The following is a 24,887-nucleotide window of genomic DNA, read 5'->3' as shown; positions in this document are numbered from 1 at the left end:
TTTTGCTCCACTTTTTAAATATTCGACAGTTGACACATGACAAACTTGTTAACTAGGTTGGTGTGAAGTACTGAGGAATCCTTACCTTAAAGTTATATAGATTCCTGAAAAATATCGGTAAAACACGGACCAGTATCATAAAAATTTCATGCTTTATTCATCGTTTCGATTTGGTTTCATATCGAAAAATAATTTGTAAAAGATCTATTTAACTTGTCAGACAACTCAAATGTGTTTTTCAACAAAAAAGAAATTAAATGCCACCTAATTGACAAACAAACTGGAGAAACCAGTCTTTGCGTTGGTTAATTGGGTGACAATAATGACGGACATTTTTCAGGATCCGTATTTCGTAATAATAAAAAGTTCAAGCAAAACATAGAAATGGAACTAAAAGTCAATAATCAATATATGAAACGGAACACAGTCAATTAATTTCGTAGGCGTAATTTAGATACTACAAAGGGGTGCCTGAATTTATAAACAATATACAGGGTCCGGCAATAGTGCGTCGGGCATCTGTAGCTCATAGAATAAAATACTTGAGAATTTTGTTTTAGTGCAAACCTAAAGTATGTACCAGGATGTATTTCCGGAAAATATTTTAACTTCTAAATGGTGGCTCAAAAAAGTGTGAGTGGACGTGGATGATTTTTTTTAAATGGAACACCCTGTATATTATTGCATTTTTGAATTCCTTTCAGATCACTTTACATACACCTAAGATATAAATAAATATATTTCGATAGTTTCAGAGATATTAAAAATAATAAAACATATATATTTTTCAGCCCTTCTTAAAAATGTTAGAATATAAGAACTCAGAACTGATATTAAAAATAAATAAAACATATATATTTTTCAGCCCTTTGCTATAAATATGTAGAATATCGTAAATTATACAGGATGTTCAAAATTCTACGCCAAACTTTCTAAAATATAAAATAATTTTTTCTTTTTTTTAAATGGAACACCCTGTATATTATTTTTTTATTAGATGGAGAGTTAAAAAGTGAACATTTTTCTATTTAGAGTATTTCAAAATTCTTAACGGTTTCGCAGATACACGCAGTATTATTTCATATGGCGCTTTCATTGGTAAAATACGAGAGATAAATCATTGGGTGGCTTTGATAAAATTTTACTGTGGAAAATGCCATATGAAATATAAAACCGCAAATATCTGCGAAACTGTTAAAAATTTTGAAATACTGTAAATGCAAAAAATGTTCATTTTTTAATTCTCCGTCTAATAAAAAAATAATATACAGGGTGTTCCATTTAAAATAACAAAGAAAAAATATTTTATATTTTAGAAAGTTTGGCGTAGAATATTGAACATCCTGTATGAACATTTACGATTACCATATTTATAGCAAAGTAAGAACAGACTATCTAAAGTAAATACCTAACATAGTTTTGATTTCAGAACAGTTCTTGTATTTTTAATAATTTTTTAAGAAGGGCTGAAAAATATATATTTTTGATTTATTTTTAATATCTCTGAAACTATCGAAATATATTTATTCATATCATAAGGTCATGTAAAGTGATCCGAAAGGAAGCCAAAATGCAAAAATATACAGGGTGTTCCATTTAAAAAAAAAATCATCTAGGTCCACTCACACTTTTTTGAGCCACCCTATAGAAGTTAAAATATTTTCCTGAAATACATCCTGGTACATACTTTAGGTTTGCACTTAAACAAAATTCTCAAGTTTTTTTATTCTAGGAGCTACAGATGCCCGACGCACTATTGCCGGACCCTGTATACATACGCTTCTTAGAAAATAATACTTGTAATATTTCATTGAATATTTGACTTAGTGTAAAAGGTAACTAAATGAGAATCATGCAGAGATGTTGCTATATATTTCTTGCATCAAAATTTATTAGTCATCAGAAACTAGACAATGAGAAACTACCGCAATTATATTTTGCGATGCAGCCATTCATACATTTAATGATATTGCCTATTCAGTGATAAATTGCAGGTTTCAGGTAATAAAGAAATGACACATTAATCACACTTACACCAGGTTACAATGAATTATACAGGGTGGTCCAATGATAGATGATGTCGGCTGTACTCAGAACAATTAATGAAAGAGTTTAAAGAAAAAAATATAATTAAATTGAGATTATGACAAATTTTAGTAAATTATTATCAAGTTCAAAAGTTGGCAGTTAGCTGGTGTAGCTTTTTAGCAAAGGTAAAAATACCCACTAATTTCTTTTAAAATATCCCAATAAAGGTATATTTAAAATATAAGCTATGTATATATTCAACCAATTACCTTCGCATAGTTATGTAAAGGGTAATATTACCGCGGTAATATTACCGGTAATTTTGGTAATATTACGTAATATTACCGCAAGATCGGGAACATTGGAAATATTTCTTTTTTCCGCTCTACTCTTTTCCTTGTTTTGGTGAAAACAAGATGAGGCTGCTTTGATTCTTGTCAAAAAGCCTTTTTGGTTACTAAACATTCATTAAAAATCTTAGCAGTTGATGATAGCCCCGATATTTCTGATGTTCTTTCAATCACCAAAACAACCCAATCCTCTGCTTCGAAAGGAATTTTGGCTACAAATACAAACAACTTATAATCAATTTCTAAGTGGATAACAATTTTCGAAGCTTTTCCGTTGCTAGGTCGGAAAACAAGAAAATATATGCAATTCAACGGAGGTCATCTATGAAACTGTACGGCGTCATCCAAAGTATTTTTCACAATTAGATCTCGTTATAGAAGCACTGACTGGTACAATACAAAATTAGAGGTAATATTTTTGCTAAAGAATTCGTTCAGCGAAAAATCTGTATGGACTTGTCTGGTGGATAGGAATTTGTTCCAGCTCTAGAATAAGAATGTTGGCCACATACAATTTAAATTTGTCATCGTAAAGAGCCGGAACCGCAAGAACCTTTAGTACTACTTATCAATTTGTCGATCGGCTAAGAAGAAACAAACATACCGTGGAAAAGCCAGAAACTTACTTATATTGCCCACTATTATAAATTACTAAATGGAGAAGAACATCCGAGAATGGTAGAGGCTGCTGAGAAAGAAAGAGTTATCGATTTCGAAGTGTAAAAGATTTGACTCAATTAACGCAAGAGAAGAACCAAAAAAACTTAATGTTAAATTCAAGAACAACGTCCAAATCGCTGTCAAAAAAATTCTTTATTGGTGACCGGTTTCAGCAATTCCAGCCATCATCATACCTTAAAAATAGATATAAATAACAAAACTTATATAAATGTGTAAAAGCAAATAAAAGATATACAATAAAATACAGATACAAAACTAAATAACAAATAAACATTCTAACAAGTTAAAAATTAACTTTGTCAAAGACAGTTGAAGACTTGAAGTAAATAATGTTCTAAGTGCCAAAAAATCGGAACGTCATGTTTTATTTGTAAAATGTCCTAAGTTCCATAACCAATAACAGGTATAAAGCGCTAAGAAGTGCTGTTATACGCTACGGCTATTAATTATTAATTGTATTGAAAAAAAGTCTCAAAAGATACACTGTTATATACAGATCCAGATACAAGTTATATATCAACAAATGATGTTTATCTCAAAATAATGATTTTGGCACTTAGAACATTATTTACTTCAAGTCTTCAGTTGTTCGTTTGACTTTATATATAAAATTAATTGCATACCTACAACAAAACAATTAATAGAACTTCGCACGATACCAAAGACACACAGAGAGATAAGAAGAACCAGAAAAAGACAAGATTGAGAATGATTTACCATTATCCACTCTATTAGTCTCTGACTAGCTTGAAAACGTCCTTGTCTTTTTTTTGTATAGGTAATGTTTGTATAGTTTTGAAATAAAAAAATAATATTATTAATTTTTATATTAGTATTTATAGTTTTGAATTTTTTTGTATATTAGTTTTTATAGTTTTGAAAGTTTTTAGTTTATATTACTTTTTATAGTTTTGATATTAAAAAAAAATATTATTTAAGAACTTGTTTTTTATAAATTACCGGTAATTTTACATCACTACCTACGCTACGCCATTTCTATCAATTGTCAAAAATAACGTAGTGGGAAAGATTAAACACTGTTAAATTTAAATATTGATATCTCAGAATAAACTGATTTTAATCAACTAAAGTTGGAATATTTTCAAAGTCAGTTAGAGACTAGTTTGGGGCTCTTAATTTCAGCACTGTCGGCTTCGTTTAGATAAATAAATTAAGAATACCAAAACGGTTCAACTGACTTATCCATATCAATCTCGTCAAACCGCTCACAAAAGTATAACTGAAAAATAATTTTTAAAAACTTATATTAATATACATAACACTTACTCCCAGATCGATGTGAGTTATGTATATGGGATAAGGAAGGACCAAACATAAGGAAGTGAGCCAAGTTCCAATGGTGCACACAAAAGCTGGTAGGCGTGGTTTATTTGGATTCCTCAGATATCTACGTCGATCCCAGGCCAAGCAAACGTAGGTCAGCATCGTGACATGAAGCGGAATATCCTGAAAAAAATTAAATATATAAGTAAGATTATTATTAGTTGTAGTAACTGAAAAATGCTGGAAATATAAGGCTGACGATGTTTAAGTTTAAAAAAATTGTTTGAATGTGTAGATAACACATTATTTTTATTATATTAGTAGTGTTAAGTGTTACGTCAATATAATATTTTAATACTCCTCCTAGTCCTCCTGGTTAATCCCTTATAAGCTCGTGGTTACATTGGATGCGTGTCCGTACGTTCTTTTGGTCGTACGTGAACGGACGTGCACGCAGCTAAAAACAAGCAAATGGTATCTACGCAGACGGTTACATTGCATCGGAGTTTGCGCGTCCGTGCACGTACGTCAATTTCCGTTGGTCGGATGAAAACAAACTGGTTTGTTTCTTTTATACGTGCACGTCCAAGCGTTCGAATTTTTATTTTTTGATCCCCAATACATTCCCGAAAATTTTGACTATTTTTGAATACCAGGTTTAATTTTATTTGGGATATATAAATGTTGATGGAGAAATCCTAAGATATTCAAAAAATTTGACCGGTTGCTGTCTTAATTCACGAAATATTTTACATATTCATTTTATTCTCCTCTTCTTGCATATAAATTATTTACCGAACATTTTCTTCTTTTCATGAGTAGTTATTTTAACATTATATTCTCACACAGCATCAAAGTAGTGGCGCTTGTTTTGACAAACTCGACACGCAGGACACCATGAAGAGCCACCGGATTTTTTTCTGTATTTGCATCTCTTTTATTACCGTAACCATAGAGTAAAGCCGTAACTATGGTAATATCAGAGATTAAGAAATTATACCTTGGGAAGATTTGCGGTGAAAAGGAAATTCTAAAAAGTTTTCGAAAAACATACAGGGAAATTTAAAAAAAATGCACGATTTTCAACATCTTTTTTAACGAAAAAAAACCTCATAGACGTGTTCCTGGGATCGAAATATACCACCCCTGAAAATATTTATACTTATTTAAGACTCATCCTGTATAAGTCAAAATTATTAACCACAAACTTACTAATTTATAAATAGTTATTATATCAAATTATTTAAAGATCCACAAATTAAATCATTAAATGTTTCTGCTTATTCATTGAAAATGAATGTGCACCTATATATTTGACTAAGAATGTCACTTGTTATAAGCGCAAGTATGATGCGGGAGAATATATTTTGTACTTGCTTTCCACTTATCTGGAAAAAAATCTCTAACAGGTTTGGAATTATTTAGCATATCTTTAAATCTATAATCTTGCTATCGGAGACAGGGTTCTAGGTACCAAACCAGAAGTGGTTACTGCAGGTACCTACTACCAGACGTCCAGTCTTGCAATATGCAAATGGCGTAGATAATGTCGCCAGTTTTTAAAACCGCGTAAACGCCAAAGAGTAAAAAAAGGAATATATAAGCAGCATACACGCTGTACAGTCTACGACGCAAGCTGAGCTAAACTTCTGTTCCTAAAATGGCAAACGGCATAAGCGGAATAGTTTTATACGTTTTATTAAACAGTGTTTTTCTATTTGTGACGAGCTTTGAATACTTTACATAGAGAAGGAATGAGCAATATGAATTTTCTATAGTGGCTTTATAAGAGATGGTATAATTGGTGCAATGAGTTATGTTAACTTGGAAGAATGTTTAATATTTCTGTTAGTAACTAAAACCACTGATTCTATTAAATAAGCAGAGGGGGGCGCGTGGTTTAATACTTTGGGTTTAATACTTAATAATTTGCACAACCTTAGCAAATTTCAACAAGCTCCACGGGCTTAGCCCGCGGTTACATTCGACGCGGGTCCGTGCGTATTTTTATACGTGCGGGCTCTAACGGAATTTACTCGCACGACTATTTTATTTTAGTGGTTACATTAGATGCGCGTTCATGGTGTTCCGTGTGTCGAATTTGTCAAAACGGACGCCACTACTTTGATGCTGTCTGAGTATTTAATGCTAAAATATAATAATCATATATGCTTATGAACAGAAGAAAATGTTGGGTAAATGATTTATATGCAAGAAAAGGGGAAGAAAATGAATATGTAAAATATTTGGTGAATTAAAACAGCAACCGGTCAATTTTTTTGAATATTTTAGAATGTTTCCAGCAACATTAATATATCCTAAATAAAAATTAGCCTGGTATTCAAAAATATTCAAATTTTTCGGGAATGTATTGGGCCCAGAGATATAAAAATTCGAACGCTCGGACGTGCACGTATTAAAAAAACAAACCAGTTTGTTTTCATCCGACCAACGGAAATTGACGTACGTGCACGGACGCGCAAACTCCGATGCAATGTAACCGCCTGCGTAGTTAGCATTTGTTTGTTTTTTACTGCGTGCACGTCCGCGCACGTACGACCAAAGAAACGCACGGATACGCATCCAATGTAACCACGGGCTTAGGGTTTATAAGACTTCAAAGCTATAATACAGTGTTATTCACTTCATTCGACACGGAGTACTGTAGCCAAATGATTAGATTTTTAGAAATTGTGAGTGATGGAATCATTGGAAGACTACAATGTAGTATTTATTTATTTTATTTAATAAAGCTACGATTTAAAATTATTTTAAAAAGGTACAAAGTGTCCCAAAATAAATAAAAAATATTAAAGTTGTATTTTTTTAAATGAGGTGAATAACCCTCTGTATATGTTATGAGTTATATTACACTTATGACAACATTTATTTTGTTGATAACCAAGTTTAGTAGCATGGAAGTCGTGGAAGGTACTAATAAACGTCAATTCGTCCTTGTAACAGTCTATAATAAGAAAGAACACCCTCCTATAACCTTATAAAACATCGAAATGACATGACATCAAACACTTTAAACCATTTTCTTGATACGGTTGTTTGTTGATGGGAATACGAATATGTTATATTTTATGTAGGATATATTATATATATCTCTGAATTTTTTTTTTGACGGAAACATCAATCCTAAAAGTTATACTATATTAAGATTAAGTTAAGTAGCTTTATACCGTATGATCGAATAAAAACGGCGTCAGCGATAGCTATGAAATGAAGATCGCTGTCATTTTATATGTAAAATTATATGGGAACTGTCATCGATCGTCATTTCCAAGCCAACTGGACGCCGTTTTTTTTCGATCATACGGTAGTATCGTGCATAAGAGAACAAATCAAATTAAGGTTTTAATCAATATAATGAAATTTGGCAGTTCTTTTGATAAGGAATAAAATGGAGTATAGGACTCCAGTTTTCAAAAATACTCACCGACAGGAAAAACCACCACCTTAAAATTTTGATGGATTTTAAAAATTTATATACAGGGTGGTCCGAACTGTATTCCGGAAACTTGGGCAGTATATTTTACTGATAAAAATAAGTAAAAAAGTTCATATAAATGTATGTCCTAAAAGGCTTAGTTTCGGAGATACAGGGTGTAGAAGTTTAATTTTTATTTCGATTTTTTGCAAATAATTTCTGAAGTAACGTCAATATTTGGACGAAAATTGGTGTCTGAGAGTTTTTTGACGCGAGAAATTTGATTTTGATATCAATATGACTCCCACTTGCAGGGGGCGCCTCTTACATGTGTTTTAATTGTTTTGAAGACTAATAACTTTTTGTCTGTACCTGTATAAAACTACTGAGTAAAAAAAATATACATTTCCTTGATTTTCTACGTAAAAATGTCTCTTGGTAAAAATCGCTACGAGTAACCGTTCTCAAGATATTTAAAATGGAAATAGTCAATACATGTCATTATTGACTAAAAATAAACATGTTGAGTAGATAGTTATAGGATTGAAATGAGAAATTTAGACACTTCTTATTTTCTTAAACTAATCATTAGTTTTTCTTCGAAAAAAATGATAATAAAACAGTTTCTGTTGAACTTTTGGCACAAAAACCTTTCAAATTTATGATTTCAGTTTAATAACTATTTAGTCAACATGTTTAATTTATGTCAATGATGACAGGTATTGATAATCTCGATTCCAAATATCTCGAGAACCATTACTCGTTGCGATTTTTACCAAAAGACCTTTTTTACGTAAAAAATGTTGTAAATGTATATTTTTTAACTCACTAGTTTTATACAGGTACGGACGAAAAGTTATTACTCTTAAAAGCAGTTAAAAAATATGTAGGTGGCGTCCTCTACAAGTAGGAGTCATAATGACATCAAAATCAAATTTCTCATGTCAAAAAACTTCCAGACATCAATTTGCATCCAAATATTTTTGAGAAGATTCTTTGAAAATATGAAATATTTTTGAGAAGAAATATATTTGAGAAGATATATTTTGAGAAGATTTTTAAGAAATTATTTGAAAAAAATCGAAATAAAAATGAAATTTGTACACCATGTATCATTACAGTTGAGGGTTGGAACCTTTGGTGTTGCACAGCAAAATTAGTCTATAATCATCTGCTGATGATGCTAACTTGGTTAGCGAAACGCGCGTCCAGTGTAAAAGTAAAAGTGTTTTGGTGTATTGTGGTGATTTAGTGTTTTTATTTCACCATGTATCTCCGAAACTAAGTATTTTAGGACGTACATTTATACGAACTTTTTTACTTATTTTTATCTGCAGAATATGGTGCCGAAGTTTCCGGAATACAATTCGGACCACCCTGTATATTGTTTTAGTTGACGGATTATGATCTTTTAAGCAGTTTGGAGCTAAATTATTTGACTTTTTATTACCTCTTTTTAAATTAAAAACAAAAGTTTCCATCTGTCAATTATACGAGGGATTAAAAAGTTGTTATTTTGGTGAAAGTATGGAACGCCCTGTGGAATATGTTAAAAAAGCAAGGTATTTGAAAATCATTTTATTATCTAGGTGCATCTTTTCTCGATAGTTTATTTTCTGGTTTATCTCAAAGGCTTTATTTTTTTGGAGATATTCGCTTTTGAAGAAGACACTAACATTTTTTCATAATTTTTACATTAAATCCATGCCTTTGTGTTTGGTCCCAGTAACCAGACCAATGAATAAATCATTACCAATTATGATTTACATAATGTCACTGTTATTGAAAAATCATATTTTTATTGTCTGTTGACAGTTATTCTAGCAGAAATTGTTTTAACTCCAGTGTATTTGCATCCGCTATAGTTGCGAAATTATGTTGTTAACAGAGTTAGGTGTGCATGAAGTACAGTGCAGTCACTTCCTCGAGAGAACTTTATATGCTAGACGTCCAGGAACCTTCGTATAAGAACTTCGAATCGAGACGATCGATTTATTGTAAGTTTATCGTTATAAACCGCTGTTTGCTAGGTTTCCAAATTTGTAATGAATTGCACCTAAGGAACGTACATGTAAGTGAACGGACTATAAGAAGAAGATTAAAAAAACAAATCTTATATCAAAAAGGTATGCTACCTCTCGCATGTACTTGTGATGTGTGTCATCAGTGTTTCACAAGTACACGGGACATACAGTTTATTGCCGAATCCGAAAGTCACTATTTGAGAGGCTGTACAAGGCAAATATACTCAAGGTGGTTTGCCATTGCCTTCCTTGAGGTGGCAACTCGTTGGTCGCTCTATTTAGATAAATATTTTTATTTAAATAAATAAAGCGACTGTACTGGCTGGGGATCGAACCGTAACCACCGTAATAACAAGGCTGGACAGCTGAGACGTAAAAATCTCGTGACGTCACCAACTGGAGGCTCAACTTTATTTAGCAGCGTTGATAATTACCCGATAAAAGTTCAAATTGTAGATCTTTTCTCACTCACCAGATATATTTCGAAGTTTTAAAATGTCTTTTTCCGAGTTTTTAAAAATATTATTGTATATAAAAATTGTTTTAATAGAATACGGAAAAAATTCATACTAGTCAATAATTGACTGATTAAGTACGTGTAGTTCTTCTTCAAAAACTACCTTTTTCCCGTTCATTAACTACATAAAAACTACTTTAATAAAATACGTATTGATATTACGAAAAAAATATCCTGTAGGTTAATTTTGATAGAAATAATAGTAAGACTTTGTCAAGACTTTGTAGAAAGTACAATATGATCGAAAAAAAAAACGGCGTCAGCGATGGCTATGAAATGAAGATCGCTGTCATTTTATATGTAAAATTATATGGGGAATGTCATCGATCATCATTTCCAAGCCAATTAGACGCCGTTTTTTTTTCGATCATATGGTATTTTTCAACCTGATTTATAATATGGTCTTCAGTTTAATAATTTTCCGTTTTATGAGGGGTCTAAATAATAAGATGTGAATATTATATTTAAAGCTATATTTCTTCTGTTTTCTCAAATATATTTATATGTATTTTCTAAAGCTTTTACTTATCTTTTACCTCACCTCCAACCTTTCATATTTGAAAGTTACATAAACTACACCCTCCACATCGATTAACTACATGTAATATAGTTTATGTAGTTTTTAAGAGTAACATGTAGTTTTCCGAACCCTGATAGTAATACTGATCAAATTATTAGTCATGCTTGTTATTTACTAAATTCTTTAAAATACGATGAAAATAATAAAAAATTTCTAACTTTTTTCTGTGTTCAATATTAAAGTTATTAACTTGAGTTGAGTAACAGGTTGAGCTTAAAGTAATAAAATATTGTCTTAATGAGTAGAATATGAGGTATGTTTTATTAGAGAACTTGCAAACTGATCCTCTTGAAAGTAGGTTTGGAAAATATAGACAGTTAGCTGGGAGTCAGTACAGTATTTGTGTTCGACATTTATAAGGCGAAAAGAAACTTAGGATTCAGTCATTAATATCCCTAAAAAATAATTTAACATTTTCATACAACACTGATATTGAACAAAATTCAGTTATAAAAAACTTACTAAAAGGCAGTTTTGGGTTTCCAAAAGATGAAATAACTAATAGTTTTATTTGAATATATAATTTTTAACAAAGTTTTGCAAAACCATGAGGAGTTTCTCAAAATTCACAATAAAAAAATATTTTTTATTTTGAAAACGAAATTTCCGCAAATGTACTATTTATAATGCTAACTGTTATTGTAAAAACACTGTCAAAAATTCTACTTTTTAAATACGAGTGTCTGAAAAACTACTGTTGTTAAAAATAATGATAACTTGGAAAAGGAAATAAAAGAAACTTATCACACTTACATGCAAAAAAAAATACAATGACGATGGTTATGTGAGAAGGGATATCAATCTGATGTTTTTGATAAAACTCACCGATTTGAATTATTATTTATTAAAAATTCGGTGCAATTAAAGTTTATATCCATTATATACGTATAAAGTGTTTCAAATGCAGCTGTAAAGCTTTAGGCCTCCAGTTGACGACGTCGCTGAATAAGCTGTCCGGCCTTTCTATTATTACGGTGGTTACATTATCCTACCCAGTACGTTATTAGCTCGATTACACCAGGGCCAGTCATCACTGAGATATACGACCTAAAAATATTTTTTTGGGTAGTAATGTAATGCTTTACATGGCGTATTTTTATTTTAATCGGTGAGTTTTATAAAAAAATACAAGAGATAAAGTTGCCTAACAATTAAACTATCAAAATTGTTTTTATAGTTGCCTTGATAAGCCTATTATCTTTAAATTCTGTCGTTGTTTTGTATGTCAAATCAGTTTTCCGTTTCCCCTTCCTCCTCATTTTCAAAGTGAAAAATTCAGTTGTGTTTTGCAATTGAACGGAGATGTGCGTTTCGCTGTTTCTGGTTGTTCTGACTGTTTTTTTCAAGATTTATTTAACAATCATGATTTTGTATTTTTGAATTTTTTGAACTTTGTTTAATGTTTGACTTTTTAAGATCGTTTATTAAAAACTAAGGTTTAAATTGAACAAGGAATCTTTGATTTATTCGCATTTTTTTTAATAACACCCTGTAGGTGAGGTTAACAAAGTCCAAATGTTCATGAATTTTATTTTTTAACAATGTAATATTTACAACGCCATATTTTATTAAAAAAATCTTTTGATTAACTTTATATTTTGTACATAAATTCCACAATGTACTATTACACAATTGTTCAAGTCCATAATGTAAAAAATACACGTAAATAAAACATTGTTCTAATGGACGCCGCTTTCTCTTGTAATCCAACGATAAGAAACTTATGTGTATTTAAATCTGGTACTATAATACAATGACGATACTTTTGTGAATCTGTTGTTCTATTTTTTTTAAATGTTTCATATTATAATTTTCTGTAAATTAAAAAATTATTTAATGTAAGTTTATATCCATTATAAACGATATAAGCAAACCATTTAACACTTTGCAATAGTTTAACCTCCAGTTTAACCTTTATATATAAATCTTGTTTTTACCATTTGACTTGTTTGCCAACTTGGGACCAATCAGATGACTACACATTATTTTGTAGAAATCTGATTAGATCTAACTGGCGAACAAGTCAATACGTCTTGCTTAAAAATAAATTGCATCTATTTAAATTTGCCGCCACATTTGTTACTTTCCTGGGTGGCTAGATGGCGCCTAGATGGCGATACAGATTACAGATTTCTTTACAAATTTGAAACCGTTTTGAAACTAAAAAATGCATGGGAGTTAGCGTTCTTTTTTAGTGTGTTCTGTGCGACACACTAACGCTGGAGCTACGGCCGGCCACACAATTACAACTTACTAGGCCGGTTAAACTAGGAACAAAAGCAAAGGCAGGTTTTAAAGTAAAAATTACGAAAAAATGTTAGTGTCTTCTTCAAAAGCGAACAACTTCAAAAAAATAAAATTATTGATATGAAACAAAAAATAAACTACCGAAAAAAGATGTACCTAGATGACAAAATGATTTTTCAATTCCTCGCTGTATTAACATATCCCACAGGGTGTTCCAAACTTTCACCAATTTATCAATATTTTGTTTTCTCTCGTATAATTGACAGATGGAAACTCTCATTTTTAATTTACAAAGATATACTAAAAAGTCAAATAGTTTGGCTACATATTGCTTAAAAAAATTATCAAAATCAGTAGATAGAACAAAATATATTAAACTTTAAAAAATGTCTATACCTATGTGGCGGATTCATCTCTCCAAAAAAAATCCTATATGGGTAATTCGCCACTGCACTGCAAGAAAATCTACAAAATAAAATAGTTATTTTTTGTAAACACTTTTGCGTTAAACCCAAACGGACACTACTTGTCAGAAGTTATGTTTACAGTTATACAAATTTGCCTAACAAAGAAAAAAATGCTTAACGTTTCAGACAGTGTATCTCTTTCCGTCGTCAGAAGCAAAAAAAATACAAAGAATAAAGAAAAAAACTATTTAAAATATTTAAATTCAACTATTCGAGACCACTTTACTTTTTTAAAACAGATACGTCTACAAGAAACCGTTGACGTTCTGTTAAAATGACATTATATCAAGTTAAACTTCAAAATTAACAATTACTACCTGATAACAATTACTTAATAAGGTAAAACAAAAAAGCCCCAAACTTTCTGTATGATTATTTTTAAATTTTACGTATATTATGTTTATTTATGTTATGTTCTTTAAAATCAAAGAAGCGATTGCCAGACATTACTAACATCTACAGATGCATGAGCAATACATTTATTTTTATTAGATTGAATTAAAAAAGCTTCTTTTCTTTTTCTTTTAGAGGCTATCGCGTCTTTCATTATAATTTTGGCGCTATTAAAATTTATTCTGCGCCCTGTGTCCCATGAATGCTGGCAAATCTTAGATTTGTAAATCTCCCTTACTAAAATAATCTTTATATTCTTTAATTCTAACATTAAGGGTCTAGATGTTTGATCAATGTAAAATTTATCGCATTCACATGTAAAATTTAAAAATAATCATGCAGAAAGTTTGGGGCTTTTTGGTTTTACCTTATTAAGTAATTGTTATCAGGTAGTAATTGTTAATTTTGAAGTTTAACTTGGATATAATGTCAGTTTAACAGAACGTCAACGGTTTCTTGTAGACGTATCTGTTTTAAAAAAAAGTAAAGTGTTCTCGAATAGTTGAATCTAAATATTTTAAATAGTTTTTTTCTTTATTCGTTGTATTTTTTTTGCTTCCGAAGACGGAAAGAGATAAACTGTCCGAAACGTTAAGCATTTTTTTCTTTGTTAGGCAAATTTCTATAACTGTAAACATAACTTCTGACAAGTAGTGTCCGTTTGGGTTTAACGCAGAAGTGTTTAGAAAAAATAACTATTTTATTTTGTAGATTTTCTTGCAGGGTAGTGGCGAAATACCCATATATGATTTTTTTTGGCGATATGAAACTTTAAAATACATTGACATTTTAAGGTGCCGTTTTTCGTGTCGGTGAGTGCATGTGACTTGTCGGGTTTATTTGCATTTAGACGCCGGATATTTAAATTATGTGTTTGCTTATGTACATAAACCGCTAAAGAGAAGCATTTAACCTTTGCGTATCTCCCATTAAATATGTTATAGTGCAGTAGTATTTACATGTTCATTAATATGCCCCCAAGGTAGTTAAGGAAGTCGTCTAAAAGCTTGAGCTCAAATATTTAGGGAGTTTCAAAAGCATCTAGTATTAGGTTTTCTTAATATAACGTGGCAGTTCACGTTAGCATACTGCACTTAATTTTAATGCGTATCATAAAAGGTAAAATTTACCTTTCCATGTAGTATATAGAGTATAGTATAGTAAACTGAAATAGTAATACATGATACTTTATCTAATAACCAGTTCCATTTATAAAATACAAATTTAATGTTTTTTTTATTAATTTGGGACATATTGTACCATTTGAACATTATTTTAAATTGTAGTTCTCTAGTAATTCTTGAATGATTCCAACATTTACAATTTTTAGAAATCTAATCATTTAGCTACTACACTCCGCATGGAATACCGTGAATAATACCTAATAGTCCAGTCAGTGAGGTGTTTTTCCATACAAAAGGTGGTGTAGTAGTAATTTTTTTGTATGTTGTTAAGGTTTCGGTCTTGACAAAAAATCCAAGTTTTCGACCTTGGGATGGGACCGCTCGAGCCGCCATCTTGGATAGAAGGTACAGTGACGAAAAGTTGAACATATTTTCCAAAAAAAATAGAAAAACTTCCCAATCTTGCAATTTTTCCGAAATTCTCGCTATATTTTACATAGGTACAAACAGCAGCGGCTGGTGAGGTAGTGCCACGGTGCCACGGAGCGAAAAGAATGTGTTATAACCTTCATATGTCTCATTGAAATATAACGCACAACATAAAAAAACTGAAAGATAAGGTAGTGCCACGGCGATTTATTAGCGAAAAAAATATGTTATAACCTACATATGTATCATTGAAATATAACGCACAAGATAAAAAAAACTGAAAAATAAGGTATTGCCATGGCGATTTATTAGCGTTTTCTTTTCTTTGATGGTCCGGGTCGGTTATTAATAACGTTTTGAGTATTATCTTCGGTGTCATCGTAATCGGTGCTTTACCACCTTTTTGCTCTTCCATTGTTAAGTCTTGGTAATTTTCGTCCTCAATATCGATGTGACCCTCCGGGACATTTTCGCATGACTGACCACTGCAGAAGCTACATACAACGGAACACTTCAACCCAGCTTTCCTGCAACCACATGCTGTGCCGCATCCTTTTCTACAAGTGCATGAAATGAATTTCAATAAGTTGTCGGGTGCTGCTTGTTTTGTCATGGTGAGTGGAACAAGCCCATTGCTGCCCAGTTTCCAGCCCCAGTCTTCAGGTTTTTTCTCGATTCCATACCATTTCGGGACTTGATGATATGTCCTGAAGGAATGATACCGCGCAGCATCCTTTGTTGGTGGCAATGAAGCAAGATTGGATTTACTTTTTGTGGTTGATCTGGCAAAACGTTGGTAGCGGATTTCTTCTAAGGTATCTTCTTCCAAGTAGCCACCATACAAAGCAACGAGAAAGCGTGCTCCAGCATCTGCGATGTTCTCTGGTATTGCATCCTGATGTTTAAAAATGCCAGTGGTGTCACTGAGTCCTGCTGTTTTCTGGAGAAGCAAACAAAACTTGGGCGGAAATAAGAAGGGCGTCAACAAAAAGATTGTAGGAAAAATTTGTGCGAAAATTTCGTTATCTGCAAAATATTCTTCGCCCTTTGTTCCTCCGTCCAAATTATTACTCCACCCAAATTGTTCCGCCCTTTTTATAAATGATGGCAGCTCGAGCGGTCGCACTCCAAGGTCGAAAACTTGGATTTTTCATCAAGACCTAAACCTTAACAACATATTAAAAAATTAATACTACACCATCTTTTGTATGGCAGAGGCCTATAATGACCCTCCACTGATTGGACTATAACTGTATAGGCTTGGTGCATTTTCCGCCGGTGCTGCCATCATCGGAAAATATGGTAAACAACTGGCAGATTCAAATACAAGGCTTTAAATAGAGAGTATACGCGCGAAAAATATATTAATAATTATTCTGAAAGTGTTCTTATTCCTCTTCAAGTACAGTCTCCTAACGGACGTTGGTAATCATCATGGCTATTTTGATTTTATTTGCGACTGCTTTAAATAATCCATTCGACGTCATTCCATACCATTCTCTGAGGTTCTTTAGCCAGGTTGTTCGTATTCTGCCCCGACTACGTCCTCCTTAGATTTTTCCTTCCATAATATTCTGGAGCAATTGGTATTTACGACCATTATAACATGTGCAAAATATTCTAATTTTTTCCTCTTGAGGGTTTTATGTATTTCTTCTTCCTCGTTCATATGGCGTAACACCTCGATATTTGTAACTTTATCGACACAAGAAATTCGTAACAGCGACGATAACACCACCTTTCGAAAGCTTTGTTTTAAAGGTCCACGCTTCGGCACCATACAATAAGGTCGAAAACACGTAGCATCGGAGCATTCTTATTCTTAAATCTAAGTTTATATCTCTACTGCAAAGAAATTTATTTAGTTTTAAAAAAGAATTTCTGGCTTTCTCAATCCTGGACTTTATTTCTTGCGATTGTTCGGCAGTTTCATTTATTATTGTGCCCAAGTAGGTTTTTGTAGTGTTGGACTTTATCTATTGGCGTGATGTTTATTGATATTGAAGTATTGATATTTTGGTCTTCTGTAATAATCATGAATTTTGTTTTCTTCAAATTCATATTCAGCACATATTGTTTGCAGGAAAAATTTATTCCTTGCAGTAAGTGCTGCAGATATTCTCTATTGGTTGTCATTACTACTGCATCGTCAGCGTATCTCATATTGTTGATTGGTTGACCATTCACTTTGATTCCCTCATCTCCCTCTTACAAAGCTTCTTGAAAGATGATCTCACTATATATACAGGGTGGTCCGAATTGTATTCCGGAAAATTCGGCAACATATTCCGCAGATAAAAATAAGTAGAAAAGTTCGTATAAATGTATGTCCAAAAATGCTTAGTTTCGAAGATACAGGGTGTAGAAGTTTCGTTTTTATTTCCAATTCCAAAGTAGTAAGGAAGTAACGTCGATATTTGGATGAAAATTGGTGCCTTGGTGAGTTTTTTGACATGACAAATTTGATTTTGATATCAATATGTCTCATACTTGTAGGGGGCGCTATCTACATGTGTTTTAACTGTTTTAAAGAGCAATAACTTTTCGTCCGTACCTGTATAAAACTACTGAGTAAAAAATATACATTTGCGACTTTTTTTACGTATAAAAGATGTCAGTAAAAATCGCTACGAGTAATGGTTCTCGAGATATTTGGAATGGAAATTATCAATACATGTCGTTATTGACATAAATTAAACACCGTAACTATATAGTTATTAGACTGAAATCATAAATTTGAAATGCTTTTGTGCCAAAAGTTCAACAGAAACTGTCTTATCATCACTTTTTCGAATAAAATTTTATAATTAATTTAAAAAAATAAAAAGTTCCCAAACTTATCATTTCAGTCAAATAACTATCTACTCGACATGTTTATTTTTTGTCAATAATGACACGTATTGATCATTTCCATTCTAAATATCTTGAGAACGGTTGCTCGTAGCGATTTTTCCTAAGAGACATTTTTTACGTAAAAACTCACGGAAATGTATATTTTTCACCCAGTAGTTCTATACAGGTACAGTGAAAAAGTTATTAATCTTCAAAGCAGTTAAAACACGTGTAGGTGGCGCCACCTACAAATAGGAGTCATATTGACATCAAAATCAAATTTCTCATGTAAAAAAACTACCAGACACCATTTTTAATCCAAATATTGACGTTACTTCAGAAATTATTTTGAAAAATCGAAATAAAAATGAAACTTCACCTTGTATCTCCGAAATTAAGCATTTTAGAACATACATTTATACGAACTTTTTTACTTATTTTCATCTGCAGAATATACCGCCGAAGTTTCCGGAATACAGTTCGGACCACCCTGTATATTGAAAAGGAAGGGAGACATGATGCATCCCTGACGGACACCTCGTTGTATTTGTATATTTTCAGAAAAACCATCGTCTAATCTGAGTCATTAATAAAAAACCCATTTGTCGCAACATTTTTGGCCATATTACCAAAGAACTAATTAATTAAATTTAAAAATACGTATTGAAAACTTCCGATGTACTTTTGTAAAGAGAATACTAAGTTAATTTCAAATATCGTTATTAAAAATCTAAATGAAAATAAAAATTTTGTTTTCTCTTAAATGTCTTTAATATTTCCGACAGTAAGGGGAGACAAACATTTTAAAATGTCAATAAAGTAACTCCAATTCAATAAGTCATTTTCCAATTCCATTTACAAAAGTGATAAAGGACTGAAAACAATAAGTTTTCTGGTGTTTCTTAAAAGCATATTCAACACAGTTCTAAACAAAACAAGGAATGACAAGCTTAAGACCTAAAAAATGAAGATCTCAGAGCAAAGACGTATTTGACTTGACATATTTCCCGGAAGTGTCGAGGATAAAAATAAAACTTGTGTTACAAAAGGAAAATGTCAGTAACGCGATGAACCTGGAAGGACCGAAATATTAACTTCAAAGACTTTTATATAAATTCACTTTATTTTAATTTTATCGGTATCTACAGGGTGGTTCGAATTGTAATCGAGAAACTTATTGTGCAGAGAAGAATAAGTAAAATATTTCGTATAAATTTATGTCCTAAAACGCATATTTTCAGATACAAGGTGTAGAAGTTTAATTTTTATCTTGTTTTTCTTTAAATAATTTCTAAACTAATATGGATATTTGAATGAAAATTGTTGCCTGGGTGTTATTTGACATGAGAAATTCAACTTCAATGTCAATATGACTCCTACTTGTGAGGGGTGAAGAGTAATAACTTTTTGGGCGTACCTCTATTCCACTTTTAAGGAAAAATATACATTTCTGCCGTTTTTCTTACGTACATTCATGTTTTCGACTTTCATTAAAACCCAAACTTGAAATTTTTTAATTCGTGATTTCACCAATGCTCATTCAAATTATGCTTTTGTCAATTTTACACATATTTTATTTTCTAACTCGAAAACTATAAGAGATAGGTGTTTTGATAGGTTAGTATAATAGAAAAATTATGAGATATGAAAGTTGTTTTCAAAATGTAATAATATACTGGGTGTTCAATTTAAAATAAAAAAGATGCTACCACTTTTCAAATGATCCAACAATACTGTAACGTTGATATTTTAGATAGACGGAGCAAGTGTCCTTATATAAAAAAACGAATTACTAAAACAATCCTATAACCGATTCTCATTATTATTACCATAATTGTCGGAAATTCAGTTGCCGGTAGAGACTAGACAGCTAACTTTTAATCCATAAAGATATTTCGAGACTTTTCATTCTTTCCTTCATTTATAAGCTTAAAACTACCTAAAGTTCAAAATTTAAAGTTTGTGAAGCATCTAGAAATACCTACAGTGAGTCAGTGACAAAATTAAAGAAATTTGACAAGAGATAATTCATAAACTATTAGGTAAATTACTAGATATTTTGACAATCTAGCCGACTATAGTATATCCTTATGTTTAGTAAACATTAATATTCTTGCTTTATCCACAATGAAGATACAGGGTGGTCAAAAGTGCCGCTAATACCTTCGAGAAAAGGTGCTGGACCCCATATAATAATTAGAGATTTTTCACTTTTTGAAACCAAGCAACTATAATATTGACATTAATAGTATATTGTTAATATAGATAAACCAAGAATAAATTTAAGGATTCAAAAAATATAGATATCAGTATTTAGAAAAAATAAATTTATGTAGATATCTATAGCTACAATATCAATCTGCCTTGGCGTTATAATGGATATCATTTTCGTCCTCAACTAAAAAAAACGAAATTTGTGCAACTGGCTCTATAACACTTTAAAGAACCTTTGAGTTTGAGACAAAATGTTCTACAGCAATAGAGTTTACAGATGTTTACAATTGAAATAAAAATTAGCAGGTCAGAAGGCATTTTAGTAGAATAAGTATGAAATTGTCTCTCTTGATCCTCTTTCCACCCATACTTCAAAGAATTTAACTTGTTATTAATCCATTCTTGAATCTAAAAAACGCAACTTATCACATTTCCAATAATTTGCTGTACCGTATTTTTTTCCACCAATTATAGTTGAAAACGGTATTTTTTTAATCTAATTTTTTTTGCAAAAATTAACCATATTCGAGATAATGGGCGAAAACTAAAAAAATGAACCTTTGGGGGTGGTTTTGGGGTAGTTTGCACCCTCGCAGGGGTGGGGACTTTTTGTATGTTAATCAGGACGACCAAAACTGGATATTAACCAAAAATCAGCTTCATGTGATTTTGTTCCACGAGCGACCTTAAATGCATTGGGGTACAACTTCAATGTTCAGGTCTCTGAGGCATAAGTGGCAATGGGGAACATGAGGGCTCTTAGCAGTCTGAGTTTGTTGCTAATTGAAATGGCTAAATCTTTCCATATTTTATTGATCGATTGTTCTTACACAAATCAAAGAAAATCTTTAATTTTTCTTGGTCGTAAGTTCTGAGAAAGTTTTTCGATTGTCTTGACCGTTAGAGGATTCCAGGTTACGGATGGAGTCCTTCAAGTTCGTGAGTTTAAGTTGGTTTCCGCTTGTAAAGCAGAACGGTTCTGGTCCAGTTAGTGGAGTTTTCGCTCCTTTCCTAGCTAGATTATTTGCTTTTTCATTACGTTTTATCCCTTGGTGGAAGGGCAACCAGAGTAGGAGGACTTTATTTCCTTTGCTTAATAAATATTAAGTAAATACTACTTGATTAATTAAGCAAGGCATTGTTGTGACATCGGCACCCTGTAGACACGGTTTAATTAGGATAGATCCATTCTAAACAATGTTGTTTAAGAAATATTGCTATCGATCTCAGGAACGAACGGCTGCATAAATTAATTAACAAAGTGAAAAGAAAGACGGAACAAATAAAACGACAAGCTGTAGAAAATAAGCTTTGGCAAAGCTCTAAGCCGGAAAATAATGCCAGAAAAAGCTCTCACTAATCTGAATAATACACTGGCAGATAAAGGTGACAGAGGAAATGGAAGCGAGACCGCTGCCGTTCACGATATGAATTATTTATAAAAGTGAGTGTAAAGCTGCGAAGCATGTTCGATAATTTAGCGGATTATGAGGATTATATTGGTTGAGTAAAAGAATGTAAATATAGGATTTAAAGCATATTTAAAAACGATGTAGTACTCTTAGATGTTTTTTTTTCTGGTATATATTAGAGTGTTGTGATTTTTTTATTTTATGCATAAGTGATGAAACAATTAATTACCGTTGTTCCTCAGTGATCATTAAAACGTCATTTCCATATCAAACAGAACTCTTTATAATCTACTAGATAACTCGGCTAACTTCGTACCTCCTAATGGCACGTTTTCACGGTTCGTGTACTTGACAAGTATTTTTTATTGGCATACAGGGTCTGGCGAGAATGCGGCGTAGTTCCCTTAATAAATAACTTAAAAATTCTGTATAGATGACCGACGCACCATGTATACCCTGTATACCAATTTCAAATGTTTGTCAAGTACACGAGTCGTGAGAATGCACCATAACAGTGAAGTGAAGAGTTTTTTGTCACTATTGTGGTACGGATGACTGATTAACTGGATGATCTGGAATGATTGAAACCAGGGGGGTGACAGTAAACTGGAAAATTGGAAACAGTTCTGGCGCGGTCCTACCCAGGCAGAAAGCATGGCCTTCTAGTCTGTTCTAGACAAAAATCTGAATATTTCTATATAATTTCTGTCAATTTCTGGTACGGAACATTTTTATGCACGTCGTCCTCTTCTTTTTTCTGTGTGTCAACCATGTGTCAACTTATGGTGTCAACTCCCAAGGCCTCTGGCAAGGTCGGGCGCCATTTTATTTTTTGCCGTTTAGATTTGATTGGAAGTTTGTTTATAATATTTCGGCCGAAATTTATAAGTACAAAGATGTTTTTTGTTATAAAGTTCCTTGTTAACACTTTAATAAAGTATATATGATATTAATTACATGAAGAAAATGATGAAATCGACGTTTCTGCGTGTAGTAGGTATGGGCCATATTATATGTACATATGTAAGAATAGGTAATATATTAACTGTTTTTATATTTTTTTAGCTTTAGACCCAAGGATCTTGGGAAATTCTTTACCAATGATTTTTCCGTATCTCTACTTTAAAGACTGATCGGTGATTTTGAGCAACTGAAAGCAAGTTATACAAGGTAAATTATGATTGAACTATTATTAGCCTACAATAATTATCTACAAGATGAACAGAAATGCGTAATTAATCACATATGTAACCTATTATGTATTTTCATAGCAATAATGCAATAAATCTATGTATATAGATTATTTTTAAAATACAAATGAGGTATTAGATGTATATGTATCATATTTTTTATTCATTTTATTTTCATTCAAGTCCTGTTTGATTTAATTCACAGAAGTCTTATGTGCCTATATTTATGTTTTTTACATATTTTTTTGATTCCAGGTTTTGCATGGGTTCCTGTTGTGTTTTTCCTGCTTCCAGTTATTTAATTTTACGCCCGTGAAGCTGTGAAAATATTTATTTATCTTCAAGTTTCTGTAAGTCTGTTACTGTTACTTTACTAATTCACTTTAACACAGCATCTCTGATGTTATTTAAATATTTGATATTGATACAGTAGTTTATGTGTTGATAGCTCTTTAATTGTGTTGATTTGCATATTTACATTGTTCTAAATTCCAAATAAATATTTTTGAGTAATTTTGTTGTATTATTTACTACTAGAAAAAGTATATTAACCCTCATTTATACCTCCTGAACAGCCCGCCATTAAAAACCGAAAACGGAAATAAATTTCATAACATTGAAATTGTCATGTCTATGTCATGTCAAATATCCCAGCCGCCATATCTGAAAATTAGTTACCCAGGCAGCCACGCTGTTTCCATAATTTAACATTGACTTGACACTTCTTGTATTTATTATTTTATGATTGAAACCAATCGATTTAATAGTTGTCATTTATTTGTGCTATATATTTTGGTTTACATTTCGAATCAAGTATTTTCTTTGTTATTTTAATATCTTTTTAGATTTAATTATACTATTTTCCTTAGAATGTTTATTCTGTATTCTATAATTACTATACAGGGTGGTCCGAACAGTATTCCGAAAACTTCGACAGCATATGTTGCAGATAAAAATAAGTAAAAAAGTTTGTATAAATGTATGTCCTAAAATGCTTAGTTTCGGAGATACAGGGTGTAGAAGTTTCATTTTTATTTCAATTTTTTCCAAATAATTTCTGAAGTAACATCAATATTTGGAAGAAAATTGGTATATGGGAGTGTTTTGACATGAGAAATTTGATTTTGATGTGAATATGACTCCTACTTGTAGAGGGCGCCATCTACATATTTTTAACTGGTTTGAAGAATAATATCTTTTCGTCCGTACCTGTATAAAACTACTGAGCAAAAAATATACATTTACGACGTTTCATACGTAAAAAAAACCTCTTAGTAAAAATCGCTACGAGTAATGGTTCTCGAGATATTTAGAAACGAAATTATCAATACCTGTCATCATGGACATAAATTAAACATGTTGACTATATAGTTATTAGACTGAAATCAGACTTTGAAATGTTTTCGTGCCAAGAGTTCAATAGAAACTATTTTATCATCATTTTTTCGCAGAAAAAAATAATATTTTAATAATTTAAAAAAATAAAAATTTCCTAATTTATTATTTCAGTCAAATAACTATTTACTCAACGTGTTTTTTGTCAGTAATGACATGTATTCACTATTTTCATTCTAAATTCTTGAGAACGGTTACTCGTAGAGATTTTTACCAAGAAACATTTTTTTACGTAAAAAGTCACGAAAATGTATATTTTTTCACTCAGCTGTGTTATACAGGTA

General features: G+C 31.6%; 1 protein-coding gene across 1 annotated transcript in view; it reads right to left on the bottom strand.

The window, feature by feature from the left end:
• Positions 1-24,887, bottom strand: part of LOC115881354 (orexin receptor type 1-like) — a 202,321-nt gene that overhangs the window by 107,495 nt on the left and 69,939 nt on the right. Inside the window, exon 2 of the mRNA XM_030898799.1 lies at positions 4,347-4,526. Coding sequence (XP_030754659.1) covers positions 4,347-4,526 — 180 coding nt within the window. The remainder of the gene's footprint in view (positions 1-4,346; positions 4,527-24,887) is intronic.

Source organism: Sitophilus oryzae, unplaced genomic scaffold (assembly GCF_002938485.1).
Source record: "Sitophilus oryzae breed Bouriz unplaced genomic scaffold, Soryzae_2.0 scaffold_1716_pilon_pilon, whole genome shotgun sequence".
In the NCBI taxonomy this organism is placed as follows: Eukaryota; Metazoa; Arthropoda; class Insecta; order Coleoptera; family Curculionidae; genus Sitophilus; species Sitophilus oryzae.
Note: the sequence above shows the minus strand (reverse complement) of the source record. Positions and strands in the feature narration are given on the sequence as shown.